Source organism: Triturus cristatus, chromosome 4_1 (genome assembly GCF_964204655.1).
Source record: "Triturus cristatus chromosome 4_1, aTriCri1.1, whole genome shotgun sequence".
In the NCBI taxonomy this organism is placed as follows: Eukaryota; Metazoa; Chordata; class Amphibia; order Caudata; family Salamandridae; genus Triturus; species Triturus cristatus.
In genome coordinates, this window is record NC_140585.1 from 1,272,388,041 (window position 1) to 1,272,414,403 (window position 26,363).

Genomic DNA, 26,363 nt, shown 5'->3' on the forward strand with positions numbered 1-26,363 from the left:
GCAAATAATACTGCTCCATATGGATTTCTCTATAGGTATACACCCCTTTAAACAGATGAACAGGCCCTGAGGGGCTCTGCAGACATTGTGAAACGGTATCGCCCCCTTTATAAGTAAGTTACACAAACGGGCGTCTAATAACTATGATGGCACTACTGGAAGATAATATAAATAATGTTTTTATTATTACTTACAGGATGCTATTAATATAAAGGATATAAATTGAATACACTATCCTTTAACATACGTGCATCGTAATACGAATAAAGTGCATTTTCCGGAAGTGTTTTTGCTTCGGTTTTTTTGGGTGGGATTCCCCTTTTATATCAATTAACACAAATATATACACTAGTCAAGGTTTTCTAAGGTTAAATGATACGATATAACCTGACCGAATTGTCACAATTATGGTTAATCCAATCCACTAGACAGTTTATATCATTGAGAGTTTGTACTGAACCAACCCAGGAAATGTTTACGAAATGTCTATAATGATTTTTATCTTCTTTTATTTCTAGATCTTTTGGTCTGGTTTTTAACATATTTTAAGAAAATTCTGTGTATATTGAATAAGTCCTGAAAAACGGCAGAGACATAATAAACGATCGGCTGCAACGCTGCGATGACATTTTTTCGATGATAATGATGATAAAATAATCTTTCACTATGTTAGGTGATTTTAATTTTCACCTAGAGGATTCCACCGATCCTGACACTGCCAGGCTGGCAGAAATCATGGGCGGCGGGGACCTCCTGCAACAGGTAGCTGGCCCCACACACAAGGCTGGCCACACCCTAGATGCGATCTTCACAAATTTCTCCAGACTCTCCATCTTGGACATCCTGCCACTTCCTTGGACTGATCATTCTGCCATTATTTTTGCAATTGATCGTTCCCCCACCATACTATCTCACTCTAAGCCCAGGGAAAAGATAGCTATCCGGATGTGGAAAAACATCAACTCGTCCAATTTGGATAAAGCCTTGACCGATTCAGTCCCCGATCTGCCACCAAATATAGAGGAAGCAACAGCAGCCTATGAGGATTGGATCAACACCGCCTGTCATAAATTGGCCCCGGTCAAATGGTGTCTCCCTAGACATATGTCACCCTCTGCACCTTGGTTCTCTCATAACCTCCAGGTGCTTAAATCAGAATGCAAAAGATTGGAGCACGCCTGGAGAAATGGTTACAAACCAACAAATAGTGAACACTACAGATCTGGCCTTTCAGCCTACAAAAGAACACTGCAGAAAGAAAAAAAGGCATACTTTTCTGATAAGATTACGGAAGCCAAATCCTCTGCTAAGGAACTTTTCAGAACCGTTACTAAGCTTTTGACCCCCCCAAGCCCATCCTGCACAGCAATACTGAATTTTGCAACAGCTTAGCTTCTTTCTTTTTAAACAAAGTGGAAGTTATTTTTTCATCCTTTAATAATCAACAGGGAGCTCCCAGTGAGGGGGGTCCTGAGACTATGTCTACCAACAATACCCCCACATTTAATAACTTTAGCCCTTTGGCTAACCATGAGGTGGCCAATCTGCTGACGGGTTGCAGATCCGGCTCTCCTAAGGATCCTTGTCCAGTCACAATAATTAAAATGTCTCCGGAAATCATCACTAATACCCTCACCCCGTTACTTGACCTGATAATGGAGACAGGCCAATACCCTATATCTTGGAAAACAGCTTCCATCTTACCTCTTATAAAAAAAAACAATCTAGAACCAAAAGACCCCAATAACTATAGGCCTATCTCCCGCCTCCCTTTTCCGGCTAAAATTATGGAGAAGGCCATGAATACGCAATTAAGCCTGTTCCTGGAGACAAACAATTTACTGGACTGCTCACAGTATGGGTTCCGTGCTGGCCATAGCACGGAATCAGCCTTGATAAAAGCAACGGAAGAGGTCCGGGAGACCGTTGACCAGGGAGGTTCAGCCATTCTTATCATGCTGGATTTGTCAGCGGCCTTCGATACGGTACACCATGAGGTGTTGTTGGGACGTTTATCGAAGGCCGGGGTACAGGGCTCAGCCTTGAACCTACTAAAATCCTTCTTGACAAACAGAATACAAACAGTGGATCTGAGAGAGGATAATTCTGAGCCATTTGTACTTCCCTGCGGAGTTCCACAGGGATCCTCCCTTAGCCCCACACTTTTTAATATTTATGTGAAACCTCTGGCGGCCCTTATACGATCATTCGGCCTACTTTTAACCTCCTATGCCGACGATGCACAGATAGTGTTATCTCTACATAAAGGCAATGAAGCGGCAAAAGCCTCCAGCTGCCAGGATTGTATGGCTGCCATTACTGGCTGGATGGCCGCTAATTGCCTGAAGCTAAACGCAGGCAAGACTGAGGTGATCATATTCGGGAACAACTCTAACCTCTGGACCCCGGCCTGTTGGCCCAGTGAGATGGGCCTCCCTCCCCCTCCAGCACCTAAAGTAAAAAACCTGGGTGTGATTGTAGATAACACGCATTCATTCAGGGACCAGGTTAGTAGAGTGGTGTCTACATGTTTTTTCATTCTAAGGACTCTGAAAAAAATCAAACCCTTCCTAACAAATGAAAGTTCTGTCCCGTCTGGATTACTGCAACAGTCTGTATCTGACAATCCATAACAAACACCTTAACAGACTCCAGATGGTACAGAATGCGGCAGCAAGGTTGCCTACGGATACTCCTAGGTACGTGTCAATCAGGAATGGTCTACGAGATCTGCACTGGCTCCCTATGAAACCACAGATCCATTTTAAGGCCCTCTGTATCATATATAAGTCCCTACAGGGAGCTGGGCCATTGGACCTCAGAGAACGCTTCCAGTGGTATGTCCTTAGGAGAACACTGCGTTCTAGGGAACCTAAGCGGGCAGCCGTCCCAAGGGTAAAAAAGGCCAATTGGGGCGGAAAGAGTTTTGTGCTCAAAGCCACCAAAGCCTGGAATGAACTTCCCTCTTCTCTAAGGTCTGCCACGGAACTTCTAACCTTTAGAAAAAATCTGAAGACTTGGCTGTTTTCAGCCTAGGTTCTGACATTGCTTCTGGGTGGGTTTTTCTCTTACGCTGTCTCTTCCAGGTAAACTGCTTGTAGCACCAGGACACCTTCGGGTAACAGTGCGCTTTATAAATTAATATAACATAACATAACATAACATAACTCTGTAACATTGAATTTGCAAAGTTTTTAAAGAATTGTTTTTTGTAAAATGCTTTACATACATGTAGGTAGATCTTATATAAATCTATGCTCTGATAATAAGTTTAGACCTAGATACTAGGAATTGCTTGTCTAGATAACTTATTTAATTGTATTTTGTAACTAATTTTAAATGTATAATTGCCATAAATAAAAATTTGTTTACGTGAATCTAATGTAATAAATTTGTTTCCAAATATTATAATTGTCAGATATTACTCATTTGCTTGAGTAGACTTGGTTCAGTGTATACTGCTTATGGTAATTATTAATACATGGCACACAAGGGAAATTTTGTTGTCCTAAATTTTAACTACCCAGTCCCTTCTGGTCTAACTGTGCTAACTCTCTACTTCTTGAGGGTTATTCTATTTCCATACACACTTGTTGCTTTCTGGTATCGAGGAAGGAACACATACTTTGTAAGGCTTCTCCAGAAAACCTGGCCCTTTAGTTTATAATGCACAGTTTCCATTCCCCCCAGGGGTCTGAAGCTTTATTTTAGGTCATGTACAATATGGTTGGTCCTAAGATGTTATGTACTTGCAAAGTTGTTTTCTGTTAGCTTGCTGAATAAGGCAGGTTGAAAATGGTTGAAAAATGGTCATTAGCTTCTGAGGTCATCTGTATGGTAAATTAAAATCTTCTGAAAAAAGAGACACTCCAGAATATTCCCATGTACATTTATTCAGCTTGAGAAACACACCCTCAACCTTTCAGGTCTCAGGGGAAGAGACTGACAGTATTCTTTCTTAACAGGTCCTATCACTAACTTATGACCTTTTAGATTATACATTTCATACTTAAAGAAACAATCCACTGACGTTTTTGTTTTCAGACAGGGGTTAATTTGTATGGGATTAAATCCTTTAGAAAATGAAGTGTTAATCCCATGTGAAATCTGCTACAATAAAAGTTACAGTTGCTTAACCTGGCAATAGGACAAGGTTAGGCCTACAAGTTACAGGCTCCATTTTTAGGTAGGTGTCCCCCATAATCAAAACCCATCTGCTTAAAGAATGAGATTAAAGTCTGAATTAAGACTAGATTAGTGTATGGTATGGTGATGGTTCAAGACTGGGTGTAATGGAGGCCTAAATGTTAGCAATTTTGGACACAACTACCCTGAAAAATACCTCAGTATGCTGTAAAAATGTGCAGTAGGTTGTCTTCAAGGATTCTGGATTGATCAGTTTTTGATAGATACTGAATGCATCTGCTGCTTAGTTTGGTGCCTCACTGATGCATTTGAAAAGGTAGTCTTTTTTGCACATTTATTGGCATTTAGATCCCCTCTTCTGTGTCTCTTTTAATGTAGATTATCATCTGCAAAATTATTTGCACAAAAGATATCTAAATTTCAGTTTCCCATTTTAGGCTGGTGGCTAAAGTGTCTGTTACCACTAATGTGAGACGTTTAATCCAATTTTACCTTTACCTATACACTAGTAAAGGTTGTGCATCATTTTCAGGACATCCCTGATGTTAGCAGCATATCTGGGTCCAATCTGCTTCTCACAGTGTTGCACAAGGCTATAAAACCTTCTTCACAGTTCTCATTCTAATGTCTACATCAAGTGGGCTTATGATCTGCCTCACTTTGTGGCAGCAGATAATGTTTGTGAGACTAACTAGAATTAAAGTGCAATCTGAATACATATGCAGTTGCACCAGAGGGCTTCGGGTTTCCATATTAAAAGTGAACCCCCATCTAGAGCATGACTTGCAGAGTGAGTTGGCCCACTGACAATTTTGTTTAAACTTTAAACCTATACTACTTAGGTTTTCAATGAGGTCTGAAGTTGGTTTTGGGTCAGGATGGTTGACCCAGAGTTTGAGATTTCCCATAAATTGGATTTTGCGTGCTATGGATTGAGGATGTAGAGATAGGTAAAGAATGTCCTCGAAGAAGGAAGGTTCATAACTTTGAGGATGATATCTTACAACTGTGACAGCTTCTAGGATTAATCATATACCATAGAGGTAAGCATTACCGTGACGATAAACTTCGTAGAATAGATTAGTGCTATTCCAACTATTCTTCTAAGTCTCTTTTTGTTTGATTTTTAAAACCAGGAAGGATTCTATTGTCCAGCATGGCAATTAAATTATGTCTTCTCCATGTATCTGTGTGATGGAACACATGGCCGACATTTTCTGCTACGAGCTCTCGTGTCAAGGTTATGTTAATGGATTGATTGTGAGTTTATGAGACCATTTGTACGCAAAGTTCATAGCCCCATTGGAAGGTAAGCTTGTATGGTGAAGTGAGGTAAGCTGTGGCTGCAGCCCAGATTTCTGTTATTGCATTGTAGATTCATCTTAAGGGGTTGTGTATTGCAGCACATTCTAAGTTATGCTGCAAGTGGGTTGCTATCCCCTTCTTTGTTGGACGTTTTTGTGATGTGGGCGAAACTATCTGAGGAAATGCTGTCACTCTGCATTGCCTTGGTTAGGGAGAATGTGAGGACTTGGTGGGATGTCTGGTCTTGTATCTCCGAGCGAGGTATATATGAATGCAAAGATTGTGGTTCTCTATACTTTTGGCATTGATGTTAGTTAGTTACTATGGTGATCCTCTTTACAACAGCATCAATGTTTCAATTTCAGTGTTTTGTGTGATGCTGAATGTCATTGAGAAAGATTATTGTGATTCCTTGGTGTAATTCACAAAGAACAAGAGAACTTTTGGGATGTGTCTGTTTTTATTACTTTATAAACATTTTTCCTGAGGGACTCTGGTTCTCTTCCGGAGTTTACATTTGGAATCTTCTATTTGAGTTTTATGAGGAAATTAGGTGTGAGATATAGGAATTCCCTGGGCTGACTATACGATATACGATGAAGTGAATCTATGTTTGTGGAATTCTGACGTGCCTTTAGGAGTAGGTCTACACAGGCCGTGGTTGGATAATACTGGCAATCTCATGTAGGACATTCTTCTGTCTTGGAATATCTTGTGGGATAAAGAATTGCATTCGAGGAGCCACATTTGTGGGTAAACTTGTTGAATGTGGGGGAGGAGGGGTGGAGCACTGGGAGTAGACTTGTTGTTTGGTGGTCTTGGTTATAGGAAAGGGTGCGAAGGATGAGGCTTGAGGTGGGAGCACAAAGCCTTATGTTGTGAGATAGGTATATATTTCCATTGGTGGGGAAGGGAAGTAGGCTAGGAAGTCTCTGCCATGAGTACTGCTCATCTACATACACAATAGGCCAATGGCAATACTTTGGGTGCCAGGACTCCTTGATAAGGTACGAAGTAGCATCGGAGTGAATGATGGGAAGGGAGTTATGCACAGAAGTCGGCTCTGGGTGGTTATATGGCAATATCTAAGGATGGGTAGGATTGGGTTTTCAGGTTAGGTTGGATAAGCGATTGGTTTTAAAATTGTGACGTAGTTATGACAGGTAATTTGTTGTCTGAGATTTTGTGGTGGATTGTTAAATTCTTTCTTTGGCCCATAGACCTGTATAGAAAATCGGACCTTTAAGAGGGCCTGGCAAGCGTTTTATATTTCTTAGTAACTATTGTAGTGAATTGTAGCATACTAGCCAATATTCTGATTAAAAGGAAGCCATCACTTTCCAAGCAGAGCTAGTCTGGAGAATCATCTTGCTGATTTTTTAGAAAGGTGTAATTGAAACTTTTAGGAGATGAAGCCCAGCTCAATGAGCATCATGAAGTCCTGAATGTTGGATAATTGCCTCACAGCTAATGTAGCTATGCTTGATGAACTAAAGAAGTGGTAAAGAGGATAATGACTAGGCACCATGCACAACGGTTGCTGAATTGAGTTTCATTTTTTAAACACAGTTGCATTTGAGGCAGTCCCTACATGATTATATCCTCTAAACAGTTACCAAACCCAGTAATATGTGGTGTCCTTAGATGTTTTGGGAGCCTTGAGGTTGGGAAATGCAATTACCAATGATGATAGCATTAATCTGGTAGTGGCTGTGGGATATTAGAAAGTTCTGCTTCTTCTGGAAATAGAGCACGGCCGCTCTGTTGCAGGGAACGCTTGTAGAGAGGATCAGCTGTTTGCAGTGAGGGAAAAATACCTAATGGACTACCACAAATATGACCACCGACTTTTCTTGCAAGATCTGGCACACCTGTTATGAGAGACAGGCAAAGTTTACCCTAACAATGTAGTGGTTAAGGTGGTTTGGGCAAGTTAGATGGATGCATTCTCTGGCATCCATTAAGTGGGACAGCCATTGATGTCTGCGAGAGATGAATGGGGACCCATGCCCATCCCGCATGATCCGGCAAAAGCTCTGGTGCACTTCAAGAAAGTGATGGTAGGCCTGCTCACACAGGCATATAAGGACCAGAGTGTTGTGAGAGACAAATGATCGCTGCTCCCTTCATCCATCTCAAGGATACCACTATATGATTAATGAGAGACCAAGGCCTGGATGACCCAGAAGCGCCAGTCTGCAAGGGATCTGATGGTCACCAGCATCCTGCTGCATCTTCTCTCCAAGTTGATACTGTCCAATTGCGAAGGACTCTGGAAAGTGTTCAGAAGGGGTTATAAGCACCTTATCCCTAACATCACCAAGATCCCATAATGTCAGGTAGGGAAGCTCTCATCCAGCTGGTAAGGGAGCTAAGTGGTGCAGGTAGCCACAAATGTTGTCTTGGGTAATAACACGGTATTTATAAAGTGCAAACTAATCAACCCTAAGGGTTTCAAGGTGCTGGGGGCCGTCAGGGAGAGATTAAGCGAGCTATTGCCCAGATTCGCATGGTGCTGTGTTGAACTGGGATACTGCCGGGGATCGAGCTGTGAGTCCCTTGCTCCAGAGTCAGCCACCCTGGCCGCTGCACCACACCTCTCCCTTAGGTAAAAGGGGCTTCAGAATTTGTATGGCTGAAGGAGCTCCTTGGAGGTGCCTACCCCTCCAGGTTTGTATATGTTGACAAGATACACGAGAGGTGGCTCTGAAAAGTATTGATAGGGAGTATTTGAAGCTCAGTGAATCTTGATTTGCTCAACATTTGTGTTGCTCTGAATAAATATTAACATCCTTTCTTCCTTGTTGTTGTTGCTTACTCTCTGCACAATTCTTCTTGTGTCTTTATTTTGTGCTCACTGTTTCACACATGCTCAGATCTACTCAATGTTGGATCGTTGCTTCTCCTTCATTCGTCAAAATCACTGCCTGCACAGTGCCTTTCCCTCCTCCCCCTGTTAAAATTTGCCAGAGTGAGTCGTTTATCTAAACCTTAATAACCGCTTAAACAATGTTTCCCCTAACATATCCCACCCCTTTCCTTTACAGTGTTACCTGCTATCTTTCACTATTCCCTGCCTGGGTCTTACATCCACCTTCCTTAACCCCAGGCACCCTCTCTCTCAGATACACACACATTCACACATATACACTGGGGTACAAAACTTGAGGTGGCCTCCCTGCAAGGTACGTGGAGGGGTCCCCACTGAGCTCAATCAGGAGCTCTATGGCCAGAGTGCTGTGCTGGGGGTCCCCCTGGAGTTTGGGGGCCCCCCGCACTGCGGGGGCTTCGGGGGCTTCAGGGGCCTGTGTTATGCCACCAACACACGAGTCTCGCACACTGTAATGAAAACATGCGTATTGATGGATGTGCCACTGTTTCCCTATTTAAGAAGGCTTGTACTGCTGCTGCACACACTGTGCTTCTATGGGTGCGGAGGACCATTCACTGCCGTGCTGCCGCATGTGTTGCAGTGGTCCAGCATGCGTGAGAGAAGCTTGCACTGCAGCTTTGCGTGGCTCATCCTTTTGAGTGAATGCGATGAAGCACGCACTGCTGATGCTTGTGTTGTTACTGTCCTGTTTAAGCGGGGAAGATTCTGCTGCCTGTGGTGTGCTGGTTCTACATCTGTGTGTCTGTCTATGGTTCTATATGTTAGGACAGCTTGTTACAATAGCTTGATAAAATCTTTTCACTCCCAAAGACAAAGGGGCATATTATAAAGTTCCTATCGCCACCACAATGTCACTTTTTGTAATGTTGTGGTGGCGATATGGTCAGCACCCTATTACCAAGGCAGCGTTAAACCACATAACGTGGCTAAAAGCCACGTTAAGTGGCTTAACGCTGCCTTGGTAATAGGGCCCCTTTCACGCTAAAATTAGCGTGAAAGGGACGTGCAGTGGGTGTTGCGGTGGGCTTTCCACCGCAACACCCATTTACTTAGATTCTGCAACCTATTATCAAGAGAGGCAATAATAGGTGGCAACGCCGAAATTGAGAACAGGAAAATTCTCGTCTTAAGGTTGGGAAACGAGGAGAAATGCTTCCTTTCTCCTCGTTTTTGCTTTTTCCATGTGTGCTGCATGGAAAACGCTAAATGCCAAGGTTTGTTTATGTACAGGAAGGTGTCCCTTCCTGTACATAAACTAACCTTTTTTTAAAATGCTATTTTGTAACCTACACGTGTGCTGCATGAAGCAGCACACATATGGTGCAGCCTGGCGCTTTCGAAGTGGCGATGAAAGGCGTTAAGCCAAGGAGGCTAACGCCTCTCTCCGCCACTTCCTTGCTAATATGCCCCAAAGTGGTTAACTCTGACGATGATTGTATTTGTTTCCATTTGTATTCTCTTCACACTTGGTCGATATGTTTGTCTCATTTCATACCAATCCTCATTTATAGTTAAATTTAATTTATTTAGACATTTTGATTTCAATGTCGCTCGTTTTTCGATTGCCTATTGATTGTGTATATACTGAACCTTACTAATAGTGTAACCAGAATGCAAGTGGTGTGGATCGAACCACTTAGACCCTCTTTACAAGTTCAGAATTATTCATAATTCGGCCACTCAAGGAGTTGTCAGCTGAATCCGAAGTTACAAATAATGTGGGATACCACTCTCCACTGTTTCTCATCCGGACAATTCACCAGCTAAAAGCTAGGATGCTGAAACGTAAACTCCTGTAATAATTCACCATTGCACAGGAGCCGGTTAGAGTGGATGTCAGAATACCATGGTGTTCCTGCATTTAGGAAGTATAAATATCAGTCGTATTGGTAATTGGGGGTGTGATTACCACATTGATATTCCAGCACGTGGTAAATGAAGACCTACATAATTTACAGGCACATAAATGAACAACCAAGGGGCATATTATCAACAAACGGCGTTAAAATTATCGCCGCTTTAGCGGCTGAAAAGCGGCGATAATGGGCTTGATAAAATGCTGCAGAGAATTCCCATAGAAGCCCCTGTTCTGGTGTCAACATGGGCTACTATGGGAATTCTCTGCGGCATATGATCAAGCCCATTATGGCCGCTTTAGCGGCAGTTTTCTACCGCTAAAGCGGCGATAATTTTAACGCTGTGCTTGTTAATATGCCCCCAAGTATGTTTTGATTACCATACCAGTAAATGATTGCACCTCTCTGTTATTGGAAGGTGAAATGGTTTTGCGAGTTATATTTACAATTTGTATTTCTTTTCAGGGTGACAAAGAGGCTGATCTGGGACTCCCCTTCTCTCCACTGTGTGACCGCAAAGCAACATTAGTGGCACAGTCTCAAATAGGTGAGTGTGATGCACTCATGAGAGCCGTCAAATATATTCATATGCTCTTAATGGAACAGGGAATCGTGCTAAAAAACTGGAAAACTGACTGGGGTATGAAACAAATCACAAAAGAATGCTCCTCAGTGCAGAAGTTCACATTCATTTAACACATTTTATCTAACAATATAGCCTGCAGATGTAATGACCAAGTTAGAAACATCAGCTGTGGCAATATTCCTTTACACTTGGCTTATTCCCCACTGTTAGTAGAATCAAAATGCGAAGCAAGACCCAAATTAAGGAATAAACTGTGTTTTATCTGTTACATAATTTGAATTTATTCAGGGTAGTCAGTTTGATTATGCGAATATTTCCAACATCCATAGAAAACCTTCCAGCCTACTCTCAGGCACTAGAATAGATGGTGATAGACTTGTAAGGCTTTACTAACGTGTAACTTAACAGCAAGAACCCTTTTGTTTTTTGTATACGTAAGGCACCTTTCCATGACTTAGACTAGTTTTAATTGACCCAGTAGCAGCCATACGCAGGTATCAGAACGGATTTGGGGGCATATTAACAAGGGATGTCGATTAACTTATCGCCGCTTTAGCGTCCGTTTTCGGGCGAACAGTGGCGATAACTTTATCACTTCATCAGCAAGGACACGCTACCGCGTATTTTGCATACTTAGCGCCCGTTCCAAGCACGCCTAACTTTGCATCGCTAATGAAATGCAAAGTAGGCGTGCCTCAAAAAAGCTCCATGGATAAATATCGCGAAGGCAGCTTCGCGATATTTACAACAATGGCCCGGCCGATGTAGCGATGTTCAAAATCATGCTAGCTGGCCATTATCATTGGATTTGAACGTCTGGTAAAATCCAGACTTATTTATCCATAACGTTGGGGGTGGATTATGGTGATACGACCACAGGGGTGTATCACCAAGGCTATCGCCGTTTTGAGTGCAACATTCCTGGTTTTCCAGCGATGTTGGCCCATTTCTCTGGATATTTCTGGAATATTATCGCCCTGAAGTAACGGGTTGTTAATAACACGCTAACCGGGCGATACATTTCAGCGATAGACGGCGATAAATATAAAAGCGCTAAGCACGCTTTGCGATATTTATCGCCGTCTGTTGCTGATATGCCCCTACGTCTTCTTCCGAATATTCGAATAAACATGCCGACTGCCCTAAGGAACTCCTAATTATTTACCAATTCGAAATGCACTGGACAACCAATTATAAATCATCTGTATTGTGGAAGAAGCTATAACTCTAAATAAATAGAGAATAAAATATAGGATAAGAAAAAATTGAATAGCAACCGAATTTTTCATTAATTAAGGAAATTAATGTACAGAACATGAGACCATGTTACAGAGAAAAGATTGAGTCCAACTCAAGCTTTGCATATAATATAAACTGCAGATATCCGTTGCTTGCTACACTCATCTTCACATTCAAACACCACAATAGCAATCTTCACTTTGGGTTCTAAAATACCCTTAACGTTCTAGCCCCACCCATGTTAAACAGATAGCTCCAGTAATCGCCTTTAACTAAACACATGTGCCTTTGTGTACCGAGGAAATGTTGTACTAGGTGTGGTACATTCTACTTTCAGTTCATTCAGGCTGTTTTTTCTTATTATATTGTCCAGTTTGTCCTTTGTTTGGCTTTCAAAAAACATTCTTTCTCTCTCTTTCCTCAAAGATTCTAAATTTACCTGAGCTACCATAATAGTTTTTGCAATATAAAGGTACACAGGGACTTGGAAACTCAAAGATTTGCATTTTTATGTTTTTCTTTTTAAATCACTGGACTATTCTGCCCTTCTGAGTGGATTTGACATGTGAGAAATTTGGTTGTTGTTTGAATGTGGGTGTTCAAGCAACAGCTGCAATTCCTGTCTTGGTTTACCACAAAAGTCACTAAATTACATTGTGCTTAACCCTCTGATAGCTTGGCACAAAAGCAGTTCAGCTTAATCTAGAGACAATGTGTAAAGTATTTATGTAGCACACAAACAGCAATAAAGTGAAAACACAACGTAAGAAAATTCCCACACCAATTAAGAAAAATAGAGTCAATTTTAATAAATGATTTGAAACCAAAATGACAAAACTCAAGTCAGTAGAACCAGAGTGACTTTTTAAATTGTAAAGTAAAAACTAGCAACCAAAAGATTAAAGCACCATCTGCGGACATCGGTTGTGCGAAACCGGGTCAAAGTATACAAATATGGATGACTGAGACGAAGAGCGAGTCGGATACAAGAACTGGGTTGGGCCTGACTGTCGCTTACCTTCGGTCTTAGATGAAATTTCAAGCAAAGTGTTCTAAGAAGGTAACGTTTAGTGGGGCAAGGCTGCATGCGGTGTCCAAGGAAGGAGTGCCCTCGTCAGGGAGCTGCTGGACAAATTCATGGTGATGATTTCTACATTCGGGCTTAGTCTATTTCGTCTAAGTCTAAAATCTCCAGAAGGACAAAGCTAGAGGCTGCAGCCAGTGAGAGTTCCATAAGACCGGATACCCCTTTGGTGCTAGGACCACTGAACAGGATTTGCTGCTGTGGAGAAGAACGTAACGTGAGATGCCGCGAAGTAAGGCCATACCGCGATGCACTTTGGTTGGATAAACAAACAGGTCGGTCTTCTCTCAGCTCTCAGAGTAGTTTTAAGCCAAAATATTGTTATGTCCCAAGTTTGGGATTATTTTCTATCTGGGCACCTTTAGCACCACCACCAAGGGTCTAGCACTGGAGAGGCACAACTTGCGGATAGAGACTCACTCAGGCTCAGTCCAGATGCAGGGACAAGATGGTTGGAGCCTTTTCTGTCCCTGAGGCTCTGATCAGCAAGCCAGCCAACTAGCCCTTGGAGCTGCTCTGGTAGTCCTGGGTTCAAGAAAGAAACAGGGCTCTAGAAGCAGGACAGACCATCTCCACTCAGCAAAGCAGTCCTTCCAGGTGCAGCAAAACTATCTTGAGGGGTACAAAGCAGACCACAGCAGCAGCCAATCCTCTGAGAGTCTTTCCGCAGGCTCTGAAAGTGAACTGAAGAGTGGGTATAAAGGTCCTAATTTTATACATGGTGCCTTCTTTGAAGTATGAGATGTTTCTAGAAAATTCCTTTTGAAGTGCTTGAATTTTCCTGACTCCTCTGACTCCGAACTGGCTGCCTAGGCTGTGGTAGTAGGGGTGTCCGGGTTGCTTCAGCACCCTCACAAATAACCATGTTGGCGTTCAGAAGGTTAATGAGCAATAAAGATGCCTTTAAATATTGTGTTTAACTTGTCTCATTTGCTGCACGTTCAAAGACAAAGATCAAATATCAGGCTATGTCTTCTGACAAGTTGCAGCCTATTCGGAAACTGAAGTGTACTTGTATTTCTCTGACTGCAAAGTGAGACTATTTTGTAAATTCACCTTGTTGACCATTCTTCTGGGGTACAGTAAATGAAAGGATTGGTTGTAGAATGTCAGTATCTTCTATCATTCAGAATCCTTTAAATATTGGGAAATTAATTATACACATATTTCAAATCATATCAGAAATTAAGAAAGCACAAATGAAACACTTTTTTGTAAGTCTGAACGGAGACGAATACAAATATTCTAATAGGATCAAAACAAATCATGACACTTTACTTAGTGATGCATAAATGATAAATATTCACTTGAAACCCAATTTACACACATATGTTTTTACCAGTAAAAGTGTCAGTGTATACACATTTAGTGACCATTTCTACAGTAAATGTGCTGTCTATAAATGGCAGTGTGCTACCACACCAGTGCTCCAAAATTCACCACCAGCAACATACCACACCCTTACAACTCACCTGCTGAAAGGGCATGGCATATATGATTTGATTTGATTTGATAAAAATTTATATCGCGCAAAACAAAAACCCGAAGGTATCAAGGCGCCTAAGAATACGATCAATAATTGAAGCAAACATCCTTACATATAGGCCTGCCGAAAGAGGCAAGTTTTAAGAGCACTACGGAACTTCTGCAGGGAGGGCAAGGATCTGAGGTCAAGAGGGAGATCATTCCACCATTTGGGGGCCAGAGTGGAAAAGGCCCTGCCACCCCATTTAGCTCTTCGTATACGGGGAGCTATAAGAAGCAATTTCCCGGCGGAACGCAAGTTCCTTCCAGGAGTGTAATGGGAAATGATAGATCCGACTCCTGAATCGCTATTTTTGGCAAAGCTCTATATGTCATACATAGGATTTTAAACCGTATTCGAAGTTCTACCGGTAACCAGTGCAGTGTTTTCCTAGCCTCCATGGCCGAAGAGCGTCTGGGGATATCCAGAACAAATCTGGCTGTGGCATTTTGAACTACCTGTAAGCATTGCAGGAGGCTCCTGTTTAGCCCCGCATACAGCGCATTACAGTAGTCCAAACGTGAACCAATAAGTGCGACAGCAATTTGCTTTCTGGCCTGCAAGGAAAGGTATTTCCTAATCCTTCGAAGAGTGTGGATCAGACCCCAGCAGGTGGAGATGGTCCTACTCACCTGTTTGTTCATATCAAGGGCAGGGTCTATCAGCACCCCGAGATTCTTAGCAGATGTGGTGGGGGAAGGACACATTCCCAACGAGTCAGGCCACCAATTGGCTGACCAGATGTTTTCTTTCCCTCCAAACACCATCACCTCAGTCTTCTCCCCATTCAGTTTAAGGGAGTTCTGAATCATCCAATGACCAACCGCCTCCATACAAGATCTAAACTTGGAGGCGGTTTGCACATCTGAATGGGAGAGAGAGACGAGTATTTGGGTGTCATCTGCATAAGAGACTACCTCCATCCCGAACGTTCTTATTAGTCTGGCTAGAGGGGTTACGTAGATGTTAAATAGGGTCGGGCTAAGCGCCGACCCTTGGGGGACCCCACATAGCACAGGACGGGATGGAGATAGGAACTCCCCCAGCTTGACTCTTTGTTCCCTCCCAACGAGGAAAGAAGTCAATAGATCTAGAGCTGCGTCCTTCACCCCCACATCCCTCAGGCGTGATGTAAGAACTGAGGGGGAGAGGGTATCGAAGGGTATATGCTACTTTTTCTTTTTGTATGATGCTTGGATTTTTCACAGTCCATATGACTTCTGGGATATAATACTAATGTTAGAACTCCCACTCTAAAATGTGTTCCAGCACCACTGGTTGCCTGCATAAACAGTGCAGGGGTGACAGGTCCTTTGTGTAAAGGTAGAGCACAGGCTATTTACTTGGAAGTGGGCCCAGCTCTGACCCCTCCATTCTGCCAGTTGATATCCCATCCAGGCACAGCTAATCTCTCAATTGTGGGAGGAATAAACAAAGTCCAACTGCCAACTACACTAAGTCATGCGACCAAGGGACAGGCTGTAAGTACCAAATGGCTAGGGAAGGAAAATGGCAATTTTCTAAAAGCGGCATTTTTAAAGTTGTAACTTAGAATCCCACTTTACCATTAAAGATAATTTTTCATTGTAACTTCTCAGACACCCAACATGAAATGTTAACCTGTTCCCAGTCAAACTTTAGCACTTGTTAACTGTAATGAGGCAAACCAATGTGATTCTACGGGAGAGGTATCCCTCACAGTAGTGAAAAATGAATTTAGGAGTTTTTCTCTACCAGGACATGTAAAACCAAAAAGTATATGCCTACCTTTTTCATTACAATGCACCCTGTCATATGGACTACCTAGGCCCTACCTTACGAGTAACACATATGCAAAAAAAGGGGTGGTTAAGGCTTGGAAAGGAGGTTATATTGCCAAGTTGATTGACATGCCTGGGACATGTTCAAGGGGTGCCTTAGTGGGTAGCCCAATATGTGCTGCAGGCCCACTAGTAGCATTTGATTTACAGATCCTGGGTTTATGGTATATCACTTTACAGGGGACTTAGAAGTAAATTAAATATGCCAATAAGGTGTAAGCCAATTTTACTATGTTTTAGGGAGTGAGCACAAAACTGGAACACTGGTCAACAGTGGTAAAGTGCAGAGTCCTAAGGCCAGCACAAATTAATTCAGCAAAAATAGGAATGGTGAAGGTAAAAGGTTTGGGGATGACCCTACCGAGATGGCCAAGTCCAACATGGTCTTCATAAAATTCAATGCAGTTTGACTTCAGGTGCAGGCAGTTGACATTGGCATTGAACCCAGGGCAATGTTGCAGAAGTCACACAGGTCCTTCCAGGCTTAAAATGCTTTTGTTTTTGAGGAACAGAGCTCTTATGGGGCTCCATGCATGTACAGGGTACATTTCCCAGACTTGGGATTTTATTACTTACCATAGGCAGCACCTCAACACCCAGGGATGGGCTTCAAAATGATTGCGGATGCTGTTGTCTCCTCTAGTTAGAAAACCTCTATGTGCGGTTGTTAAAAATGTAGATTTCTGATTGGCAAAGTATACACCCTGTCCAAGCAGAAGCCACAATTCTAGTGAGAGTAAGTCAGATACACGACCTAAATTAACCTGTGCTCATCGTCTGTTAGCTTGGCACAGAGCAGTCAGACTTAACGTAAGAGGCAATGTGTAAAGTAGTTGTGCACACTTTAATTACAGTAACACATTGTAAAAGCCACAAAAAGACTCAACACCCATTTAGAACAATAGAGAACTTTTAGCTGAGTAAAACAAGATCAAAATAACAAAGATCCAATCAGTAGAACTCGATATAAGATTTTTTAAAGATTAAATCCAAAAATAGTGCTTAAAGGTTACTTGAGGTCATGCTAGACCGGGGTGAATCCAAAGTTCAGGCCGACTGCAATGGAGAGCAGACTAACTATAGGACCCAGACAGGGCCTGCCGAAAAAGTACCTTGTATGCAGCAAGTGTCAGTGTCGGTTCTGATTCACGCAGTCAGATCGATATGTCATCGTTAAACCTCTCAGTAGGTGTTGAAGAGTTGGCGTTGCGTCGGATTGGAGCCCTGCAGCAGCATCTTTGGATCTGTGCTGTGTCGAACCTTGCAGTCGGGACTCACGTTGTTCAATTGGCACTACATCAGATGGCACTGTGTGGCTTTCGATAGGTGCAAAGGTGTCGATATTTGAAGAAAACAGCTGCAGAACCCTCTTCTGAGGCCCAGGACTGCAGGGGGTGCCTCAGGCAAGGGTAGGACTCACAGATGGCAGAGTCCAGCAGCACCAGCTGAGTTGCAAGAAGGCTTTTGTGACCCTGAGACTTCAGATAACAGGAGGCAAGCCAGCAAGCCCTTGGTGAAACTTGTGTTCAAGGATGTAGAGAACAGGTCTAGTCCTTATCAAGCCCCAGCCAAGAAACATCAGGCAGGAGGCCAACACAGCAGATCAGGTACCAAAGTGGCAGTCCCTCCTACAGCACAGAACTCAGCAGGCCAACACAGCAAAGCAGGTAGCAAAGTGGCAGTCCATCCTGCAGCATAGTAGCTCAACTTTGGTGTCGGGGTGCAGTACTTATACCCAGTTCTGCCTTTGAAGTGGGGGGAGGGATTTCAAAGAGACCTTTGAAGATCACGAGGCCCCAGTCTTTCGTGCCCTGGCTCCAACTCACTACAGCAGGGTATGAAGCTCTTTATGTGGGTACAGGCACAGTCCTATTCATGTGCAAGTGTCAGCTCCTCCCTCCCTCTCTACCTAAGGTATGTCCATCAGCCTGATGATGGGCCATCGGAATGCAATAGTCGCACCCCATCTCCCTTTGTGTATGACTGCCTAGAGAGAATGCACAAAGCCCAGCTGTCACCCAACCCAGACGTGTATTCAGAGACAGGCAGAGGCACAGAATGGTTAAAATGCTTTCTCAAAAACTTTCTAAAAGTGGCATTTTCAGACTTACAATCTAAAATCCAGCTTCACCATAATTTGTGATTTCAAATTGTGAGTCCAGAGATACCAAACTCCAAATCTCTATTTTTTTCCAATTGGGAATTACACATAAAAGTTGCTTTAAGGCAATCCCAGTGTTAACCTATAGGAGAGTTAGGCCTTGCAGTAGTAAAAAACAAATTTAGCAGTTTTTCACTACCAAGACATGTAAAACTCAAAAGTACATGTCCTATCTGTTAAATGCACTGCACCCTTACGGCTGCCAAGGGTCTTCCTTAGGGGTGACTTATATGTAATAAAAGGGAAGGTTTGGGCCTGGCAAGAGGGTTATCTTGACAGGTCCAAAAGTCAGTTTAATCTGCACCCACAGGTTTTGCAGTGGCAGGCCTGAGCTATGTTTAAAGGGCTACTGAAGTGGGTTGCACAATCTGTGCTGCAGTCCCACTAGTAGCATTTAATGTATCGGCCTGTTGAACATATAGTGCACTTTACTAGGGACTTATAAGTAAATTAAATATGCCAATTGTAAATAAGCCAATGCAACCACAGTACAAAGCATATGCACTTTAGCACTGGTTAACAGTGGTAAAGTGCCCAGAATCCAAAACCCAACAAAAACGAGGTCGGAAAAAATGGAGGAGGGAGAAAAAAAGTTTGGGGTGACCCTTCAGAAATTGCCAGGCCCCACAGAGGCTGAAGTCCTCCTTCTAGGGTCAGGTGATGACCGTTTTTCATATTGATGTGCAAATACCTTATTTGTAATCCATGTACCCTGGGTGTCATAGGGTGGCACCAACCTTTGGATGCTAATGACAGTGCAATTTGGGAATGTTGCAACAACCAGGGCCTTTTCCCTGGCAAGAGAATGTGACCTGGTCAACTTTAGGCTGCCTGTAAAATACCGGTGAGGTAGCACTCTTAATCATTTTTTGCTTACCTGGCAAGGTGGGTACAGTGGACATCATGGAGAATTATAGGTGAGAGGTTTGACTGGGACAGTACACCAAATGATAATGCAGGTGTTCTAAGCTGTGCTTAGGGAGTAAAGAATGCTCAGCAGAGTAAAAGGGCTAAAGGTTATTTTCTCTTCATATTAAGAGTGAATAAAGTCTGTGAAAGCAGTGCTTCCTAATCATTCTTACGACTACAATTTCAAGCAGGATGTATCACAAAAGTTAGCACAGAGATAATTGGCTTTTGGCAACCAAGCAAAGAAGATTTCACTATGTGTTGAATTGTACACCAACTAACAGGAAGCATGTGCTACGGTTAGACCATCATGAGACAGATTTATTTTACCCTAGGGATGATGTGCTGTTGCAATTAATATTGCTCATTACGAGAGGAAAGACCATGCATGGCTCAGGAGACCATTTGATGAAAGTACTTCTAAGTCAGACTAACCCCCAAGCCATAATGATAGAGCTGTGTGGAGGCACCTCCGTCCATTGTCCTAGGGTAGTGTGCACGGAAGAGGACTTGCCCACATTGCCCTGAGTACATGGCACATTTATGGATGCTCCCATGCTAAATTATTCGTACGTGGCCTGATTCTGTGCCAATGTTTTGTAAGTAACAGACCTACTATGTCACTGTCACTGTCATTTATTAAAAGATATCCTCTGAGCCAAGCTTTAATGTGTAGGTGTTGACAAACATCCTAGTCCGGCCAGAGGGAAGCGAAGGGTGTTCAAAGAGGCAGTGTGGTGTCTCACTGTGCATGCAGTGGGCCCTCTCTGCAGCACTGAGTGTGGAGATTGGACACATTCCTTCCAGGTCCGCTTGCTAACAAACTGCCACTATTGAAGTCCAGGGCTGCGTGGGCACAGTAGGATGCACAGGGAGGAGCATTTGCATCAGTCCAGGATGCCAGATCATCCAGGTACTCTGGGAGACTCTACATGCACCTGGCCAGGCTTCCCCTCACTTGTCTCAGCAGTCCAGAGCGATCTGAATTGCGGCCCAAAGGAACACACCCAAGTGACGTTAGGGACTTGAACCTTCTGGTCAGCGGCTTCAGGTGCTTAGCCCATCTTGTTGGTGGATGTAGGGTAGGGCCGTTCATCAGGGGCTGTGGAGCAGATGGCAGGAGAGCTGATCATCTATCTTCAATGTTTAATTCCTCCTTGAATTCAGAACCAGTATTGAATTGTCCAGAGACTTCTCTCCAGGATGGCGATAGGTGCCCCAACAGACCCAGGACCAATCGACTTGAGCTAGGAATATGAATTGGGCACATGGTATGTTGGTTCTGCCGGGCACACCCAGGATTGTCCCAAGCCAGAGAGTAAGATTGCGCTGGTGTTGGATCCGTAAGGCCCCGTTGGGACCTTGCTGTTGTTCACCCCAGGATGAATTAATGTTGAACTCGGGTTCTATGGAGCAGAAGCCCAAAGAGCAACCTCTGATGCCTCCCCCTTACCATGGCAAGGATGCAATGCCTCCCAAGTTCTGCCAAGATCTTTCTGGCATAGACTGCACCATCAGAACACCCATAGCCCTCTCACATGTCTAGTGTGAAGGCAGCTACACCTGCATATTTTTCTCAAGCCACAGACTGGAGCAAGACCTCTATATCTAGGGCAGAGCTCCATAGTCCCATTGAGAACGTCGGTGTTCCTCCAGGGTATCAAACTCAGAAAAGAATCCAGCTAGATATCTAGAAACTGGGCGCGGCTCTTGCACCTGCGCCTCGGGCAATCTCCCAATTCATTGATCCGTACCCAGGGGAGACTTCGACAAGCCTGGCGTGGACTCCCATGCTCCTTCACTACATCAACCTCTGACATGACTCCAATTAGAGCATAGGCTAACTCATAGTAATTTACCTAGTATTTATCTAATTGAACCGCTGGTAAATGTTGGAAGTGGAATCTCGTTTCCTTTCCAATCCTTCGTGTCTTCCCTAAGAATACTAATATTTCATTTTATCCAAACTGAAAAGAGGAAGAAATTTAGATAACCAAAAAAATGAAGGGCATACTGCGGGTTATTCAAAACATTTTGTAAAGTTGTTGGAATTCTTCTGTTTCTCCCTCAGGTTATTTTCTTCGGGACCTATGAGTCTGCAGAGCGACCATTCTTAACAGGTGGTGAAAAGCACATTTTGGTTTTTTCTCACTCCTTTTGAGAATAAACATTCCCCAGACACCTTTTTTGCTGAGTGGCCATATTTTGCGATTTTGCACCTTCTTCTTGAAAGAGTGAGCTCACACTGTACTGTGTGCTAATACTGGGCGATGTACCTAATTCCTTTTAGACAATAAATGGCAATAACAAATTATTGTTCTTAATATCTGTTCTTAATTTGAGCTGGTGATTTTTGGTGCTCAGCAGTAGCACTTAATAGTCAACACCATACTTAGAACAGTCCACCACATGGTGGCGCTGCTCATCTATTTTAGAGATGAGCAGAACAACAGCTGTTTATGAATACAATATACCTAAAAAAATGCTAATACATGCCTCCCCAGCGATTCCTTTTCCTTTGGGGACCTGGAATAATTAGAACTGTTGCACTTGCTGGTGAGAGAGATAGTTAGTAGTTGTTTTAGCAGTGATGACAGGGATGATTGGTGGTTCAAGTTGAGGTTGCCTCCTGGTCAGGGCCCTGGCACTTATTATCTTACGAATTAAGCACTGCTTAATACACACAATGTTGCAGGTTAGTAGTCTTTGTGTCGCATGCTACCAACTTTTGCGATTTATAAGCAAGAAAACTGTCTGCAGGGCTCTCGGTGTTCTTCACTAAAATCGAGCATGACGTGTCAGTATAATCAAACTTAAAATGGGTCCTCCAACAACAAGCGTTCTATAACTTCCTTGATCTTCCCCGCAGGCTTCATCGAGTTCATAGTCGATCCAACGTTTTCAGTGCTGACTGACGTGGCTGAGAAGATTGTCGTCCCCATGGCAGAGGAAGGCTCCAAGTCGTCCAAACCGTCTAGCCACCAAACCAGGTTGGTGGTGGTGAGCGGGTGGTGGGAGGGTTGGGGGGAGTGGACATTTCCTGTGTGTCATTCAGCTTATTCAGGATTTCTTTCCAGCTGGCCTTCTGATGAATCCACTTCTTATGTTTTTTAGTGGCACCTCCTGTTATTTATGTATTTATTTATTCAATTAGTTAGTTATCTAATTAAGGTATTCTCTATACCACTTAATTGTCAAATGTTGGTCACTTCAGAATTACTGACACAACTGCTTTTTATGCTATGGCGCATCCTGCTTCTTCTGTGGCGCCTTCTGCTGTGTTTTTCTGTGCCATGTGTGGTTACCAGCACTAGTTTATTTTGCAGAGTCTCTTGCTATTTTCAGTCTAGTGAGTCTACTCATAAAGGTAAATTCATTCATAAATGGGAGTTTATGACTGGATTTACCCTATTTTGCACCTGCCCCAAATTCACAAAGAAATTCTTGGTGGGAGTAAATTAATTTTGTTGGGTGAATTTCTCAACCACAAATGTAGAGAAATCCATAGTACTAAATCCCACTGGAGAGATGGAAAGTGGGAATTCTAAGACGTGGTTTACCTTGGATGTCTGGGAATTCTCACAAACAAGTATGCTTGTAGGAATTCTGATACTCCTCACTGACCCCATTCCACTGTGGAAATTGATGGAATGGGATGGGAATGGGATGGAAAGGAAAACTGATCACCTTCAGACTTAGTGGAGTTTAGGGGGCTGGCTTCTGAATGTGAAATGATAGTTCTTTTCATCGGAGGCTCTAGTCCCCTGTGCAGTGTTTTCTGCTGTTGAAAACTTTACGCAGTGGGATCCAGTGTCTATAGGGAAAGTCACAGGACATTAAAGAAATATGTGTGGAAGCCTGCTCTATCCACAGCTTTCCAAAAGTACAACTGCAAATGTTTGAGGATGGCAGAAAAAGTAAAAACACATAAACATATGTAAAGCTCCACCTGTATTTTTAACATTTTTCCTTAGTAATCTCCTGCTAATATATTACTCGACGTTCTGTCTCCTGTCTCTTGCTTTTCCTAACAACATATGTTTTCATAAATATTCCACTGCTGTCTCAGTACTTGCTTTTTTCTGTAATGCCTCTGCTAGTATCTGCTGCAAAACCTGCTATTCCTGTACCACTTTTCCTGGGAAGCCTCTATACCTTCTTGTTCTGTGGCATATTCTGCTATTGTTTTTGTATCAAAATTCTTTATTCAAAATTTTCAAAATTACATACCAATATCATTGTTTCATACAGTGACAATTGAGTGATATAACCCCGGTGTTCTATTTCCTGCTTCTTTGTTGTCGTCCACCACTACTACTCTACTCTTTGGGCCTCATTTATGAAAACTGTCACATCGCTGCGATAAAACAGCGATATGACAGTTGTCACTGCGCCCTCCTTGCGACATGATGGATGCGCCGTATTTACTGTAGGCGTTCCAGGTCGTAAGGAAGGACAGATACGTCAGGAATCCTTATGTATCTGTGGGCACAAAAGTCACACATTGCTGGAGTTGTGATGCAAGCATGACGCAACTCCAGCAATGCATGGGGTAGGCCTATTCCCTTTGCACTTTGTCACCCTTATGCCTGCCATGAGTCTGGCGTAAGGTTTTGATGCAGTGGCATCCTAGAAGTGACCCTTTTTTAACACCCACCCTGCATACATTATACCTAATGCAGGTATAAAGTGGCGTAGGGTTGTACAAGGTGACGCATCTGCCCAGATGCATCACCTTGTAAATATGGTGCAATGTGGCGCAAAGTGACGCAACAGCGGCACAAAAGTGTTGCAAGGCCTTCATAAATAAGGCCCTTTCTTTTTTCTGTGTCACCTCTGGAATTTAAATACTTCCTTTTTCAGTGACTGACATTGTGGCAGTGAAACGTCCTTGGCACCCCTGCTGTTCTTGCACCATTGTTTTTCAGTGGCACGCATGCAATTGAGATATTTTTTGTCTGTGGCTCCTGGTATTCTGGCTCTGGGTTTTTCTTTGGGAAATTTTCTGTTCTAATTGCTCATTTTCTGTGATGTCCCTGCTAGTATTACATCAGTTTTTTTCTGTGGCACCCCTCCTATTCTAGTACCTAGGCGTTCTGGGGCATCACGTCCCTTTTACACTTCTACCCTCATGCTTATGGCAGTAGACTTTCTTTTTTCAACCACTTTGATTTTGTTTTCATTAACCCAAACTAAAATTCTGCCCCAAATGCTTTTGAACTGTTATGTTTAGTTCTACAATCTGTGTATTATATCAGTGTGATAATTGTAATGTTATTGTGATGTAACCAGTTCCAAGCGGCTGAAACGTGTTAAGTGATAGTGAAAGAGTGGCACTCTTATTTTAATTATCTTGCTTTTTCTATTACAAAATCTTTTATTCTACTGTTTTTCTGTAGTGTTTGATTTCTTGTTTAGACCTAGGAGAAATTCTAATTACGTAATGCCAAATTTGTGAAATTTCTCAAAACTTCACATACATTCGCACAGGGTCTAGTTGGTGTAGAAAATGTCTCACCGTGGAACCATTTCCGCTCTTATCAGTCTCCAGCCTGTACCATGCGACACTTTCGCATGCAAATTGTGCACTCGAGTGAAAAAATCATGCGAGGTACCTGCAAAGCACAATTCTCTATAAGTTTAATTTCGCGTATTTTGTTCTGGAATTTCACGAACTTTCCCCACAGATCTGCGATATTTCACACCCCTGTAATTTTCCGAGGCAACACTGGGTGGAACATTGCCGTTCCTTCAGCTGCTTTTTCTGCAGAATCTCCTGCTGTTCCTGGAGTTGTTTTTTCGGTGACATGTGCGTCTGTCTATTTCAGTACCTTTTTCCAATGGAAACAAGCTTGTTTCCTTTATAAATATAGCGCGGCTGAATAATAGTCTTTATTCCTTTCATGGAACACATTTCAATGCATTTAACTACATACATACATTTAAGTGCCTCATTACACTCTCTAGAGAGGACCCCAAGCTGCCGCACAACACATGACCCTGAGTCAAGCCGAGTGTGCTAGATAAAAGCCGTACTCCCGAGCATCTGCACCTCCAAGGGAGTACTGAGGACATGTCGACCGGTGTCTTCAAAAAGGAGTTGCTGCCGCTTCGCCATGACGATTTGGCTACTCAGGGTAGACCTTGAAGTGACCTCTGCATGCTAAAGCTACAAACCACAAAGCAAACCATTCATATCATTGCATTAATCCAGCTATGAAGGTGAATGTTACCGAAAGAATGGCTAGGTAACATTGCCCTCTTGTGGCTAGTTTCTAAATTGCATCTGGCAAGCCTTCATTGGAATTCTAATCAAGCCACCGATGACGCTTGTGACATAAAGACAACAGGTCTGCAGGGCTTACACTGGCATGCCTTTTTCTTCTTTATTGTGAATTGCCAAGCTGTTCTCTACAACTGCTCGATATAGTTGCCAAGCTGGGAGTCTCGCAATAGCTCTTCTTCGAACAGAGCACTGATGATTAGATTGTAAACATTTTAGAACGTCTTGGTGCTATAATTATTTTCTTGATATATGCAGCTCCAACATTTCTCCTTCGAAAGCTATACGTTGTGTATGTCCACCCTCCAGAAGCAGCTTTTCACTTTGCGTATTTCACAGGAATTCTTTTAATTATATTGGGGCATATTATCAAGCCAGGCGATAAAATTATCTCCGCTTTAGCGGCAGGAAACTGCCGCAAAAACGGCGATAATGGGCTTGATAATATGCTCTATGGAATTCCAATTGAAGCTCAGGTTAGATGTCCTTCACATTTAACATGGGCTTCAAATGGAATTCCATAGAGCATATTATCAAGCCCATTATCGCCGTTTTA

The 26,363-nt window shown here is 42.9% G+C and overlaps 1 protein-coding gene across 2 annotated transcripts in view; it reads left to right on the forward strand.

The window, feature by feature from the left end:
* PDE1B (phosphodiesterase 1B) overlaps positions 1 to 26,363 on the forward strand; it is a 1,345,653-nt gene that overhangs the window by 1,286,514 nt on the left and 32,776 nt on the right. For both annotated transcript variants that reach the window (XM_085654771.1, XM_085654770.1), the window contains 2 exons: positions 10,666 to 10,747; positions 22,394 to 22,514. In XM_085654771.1, the coding sequence (XP_085510897.1) occupies positions 10,666 to 10,747; positions 22,394 to 22,514 (203 nt within the window). The remainder of the gene's footprint in view (positions 1 to 10,665; positions 10,748 to 22,393; positions 22,515 to 26,363) is intronic.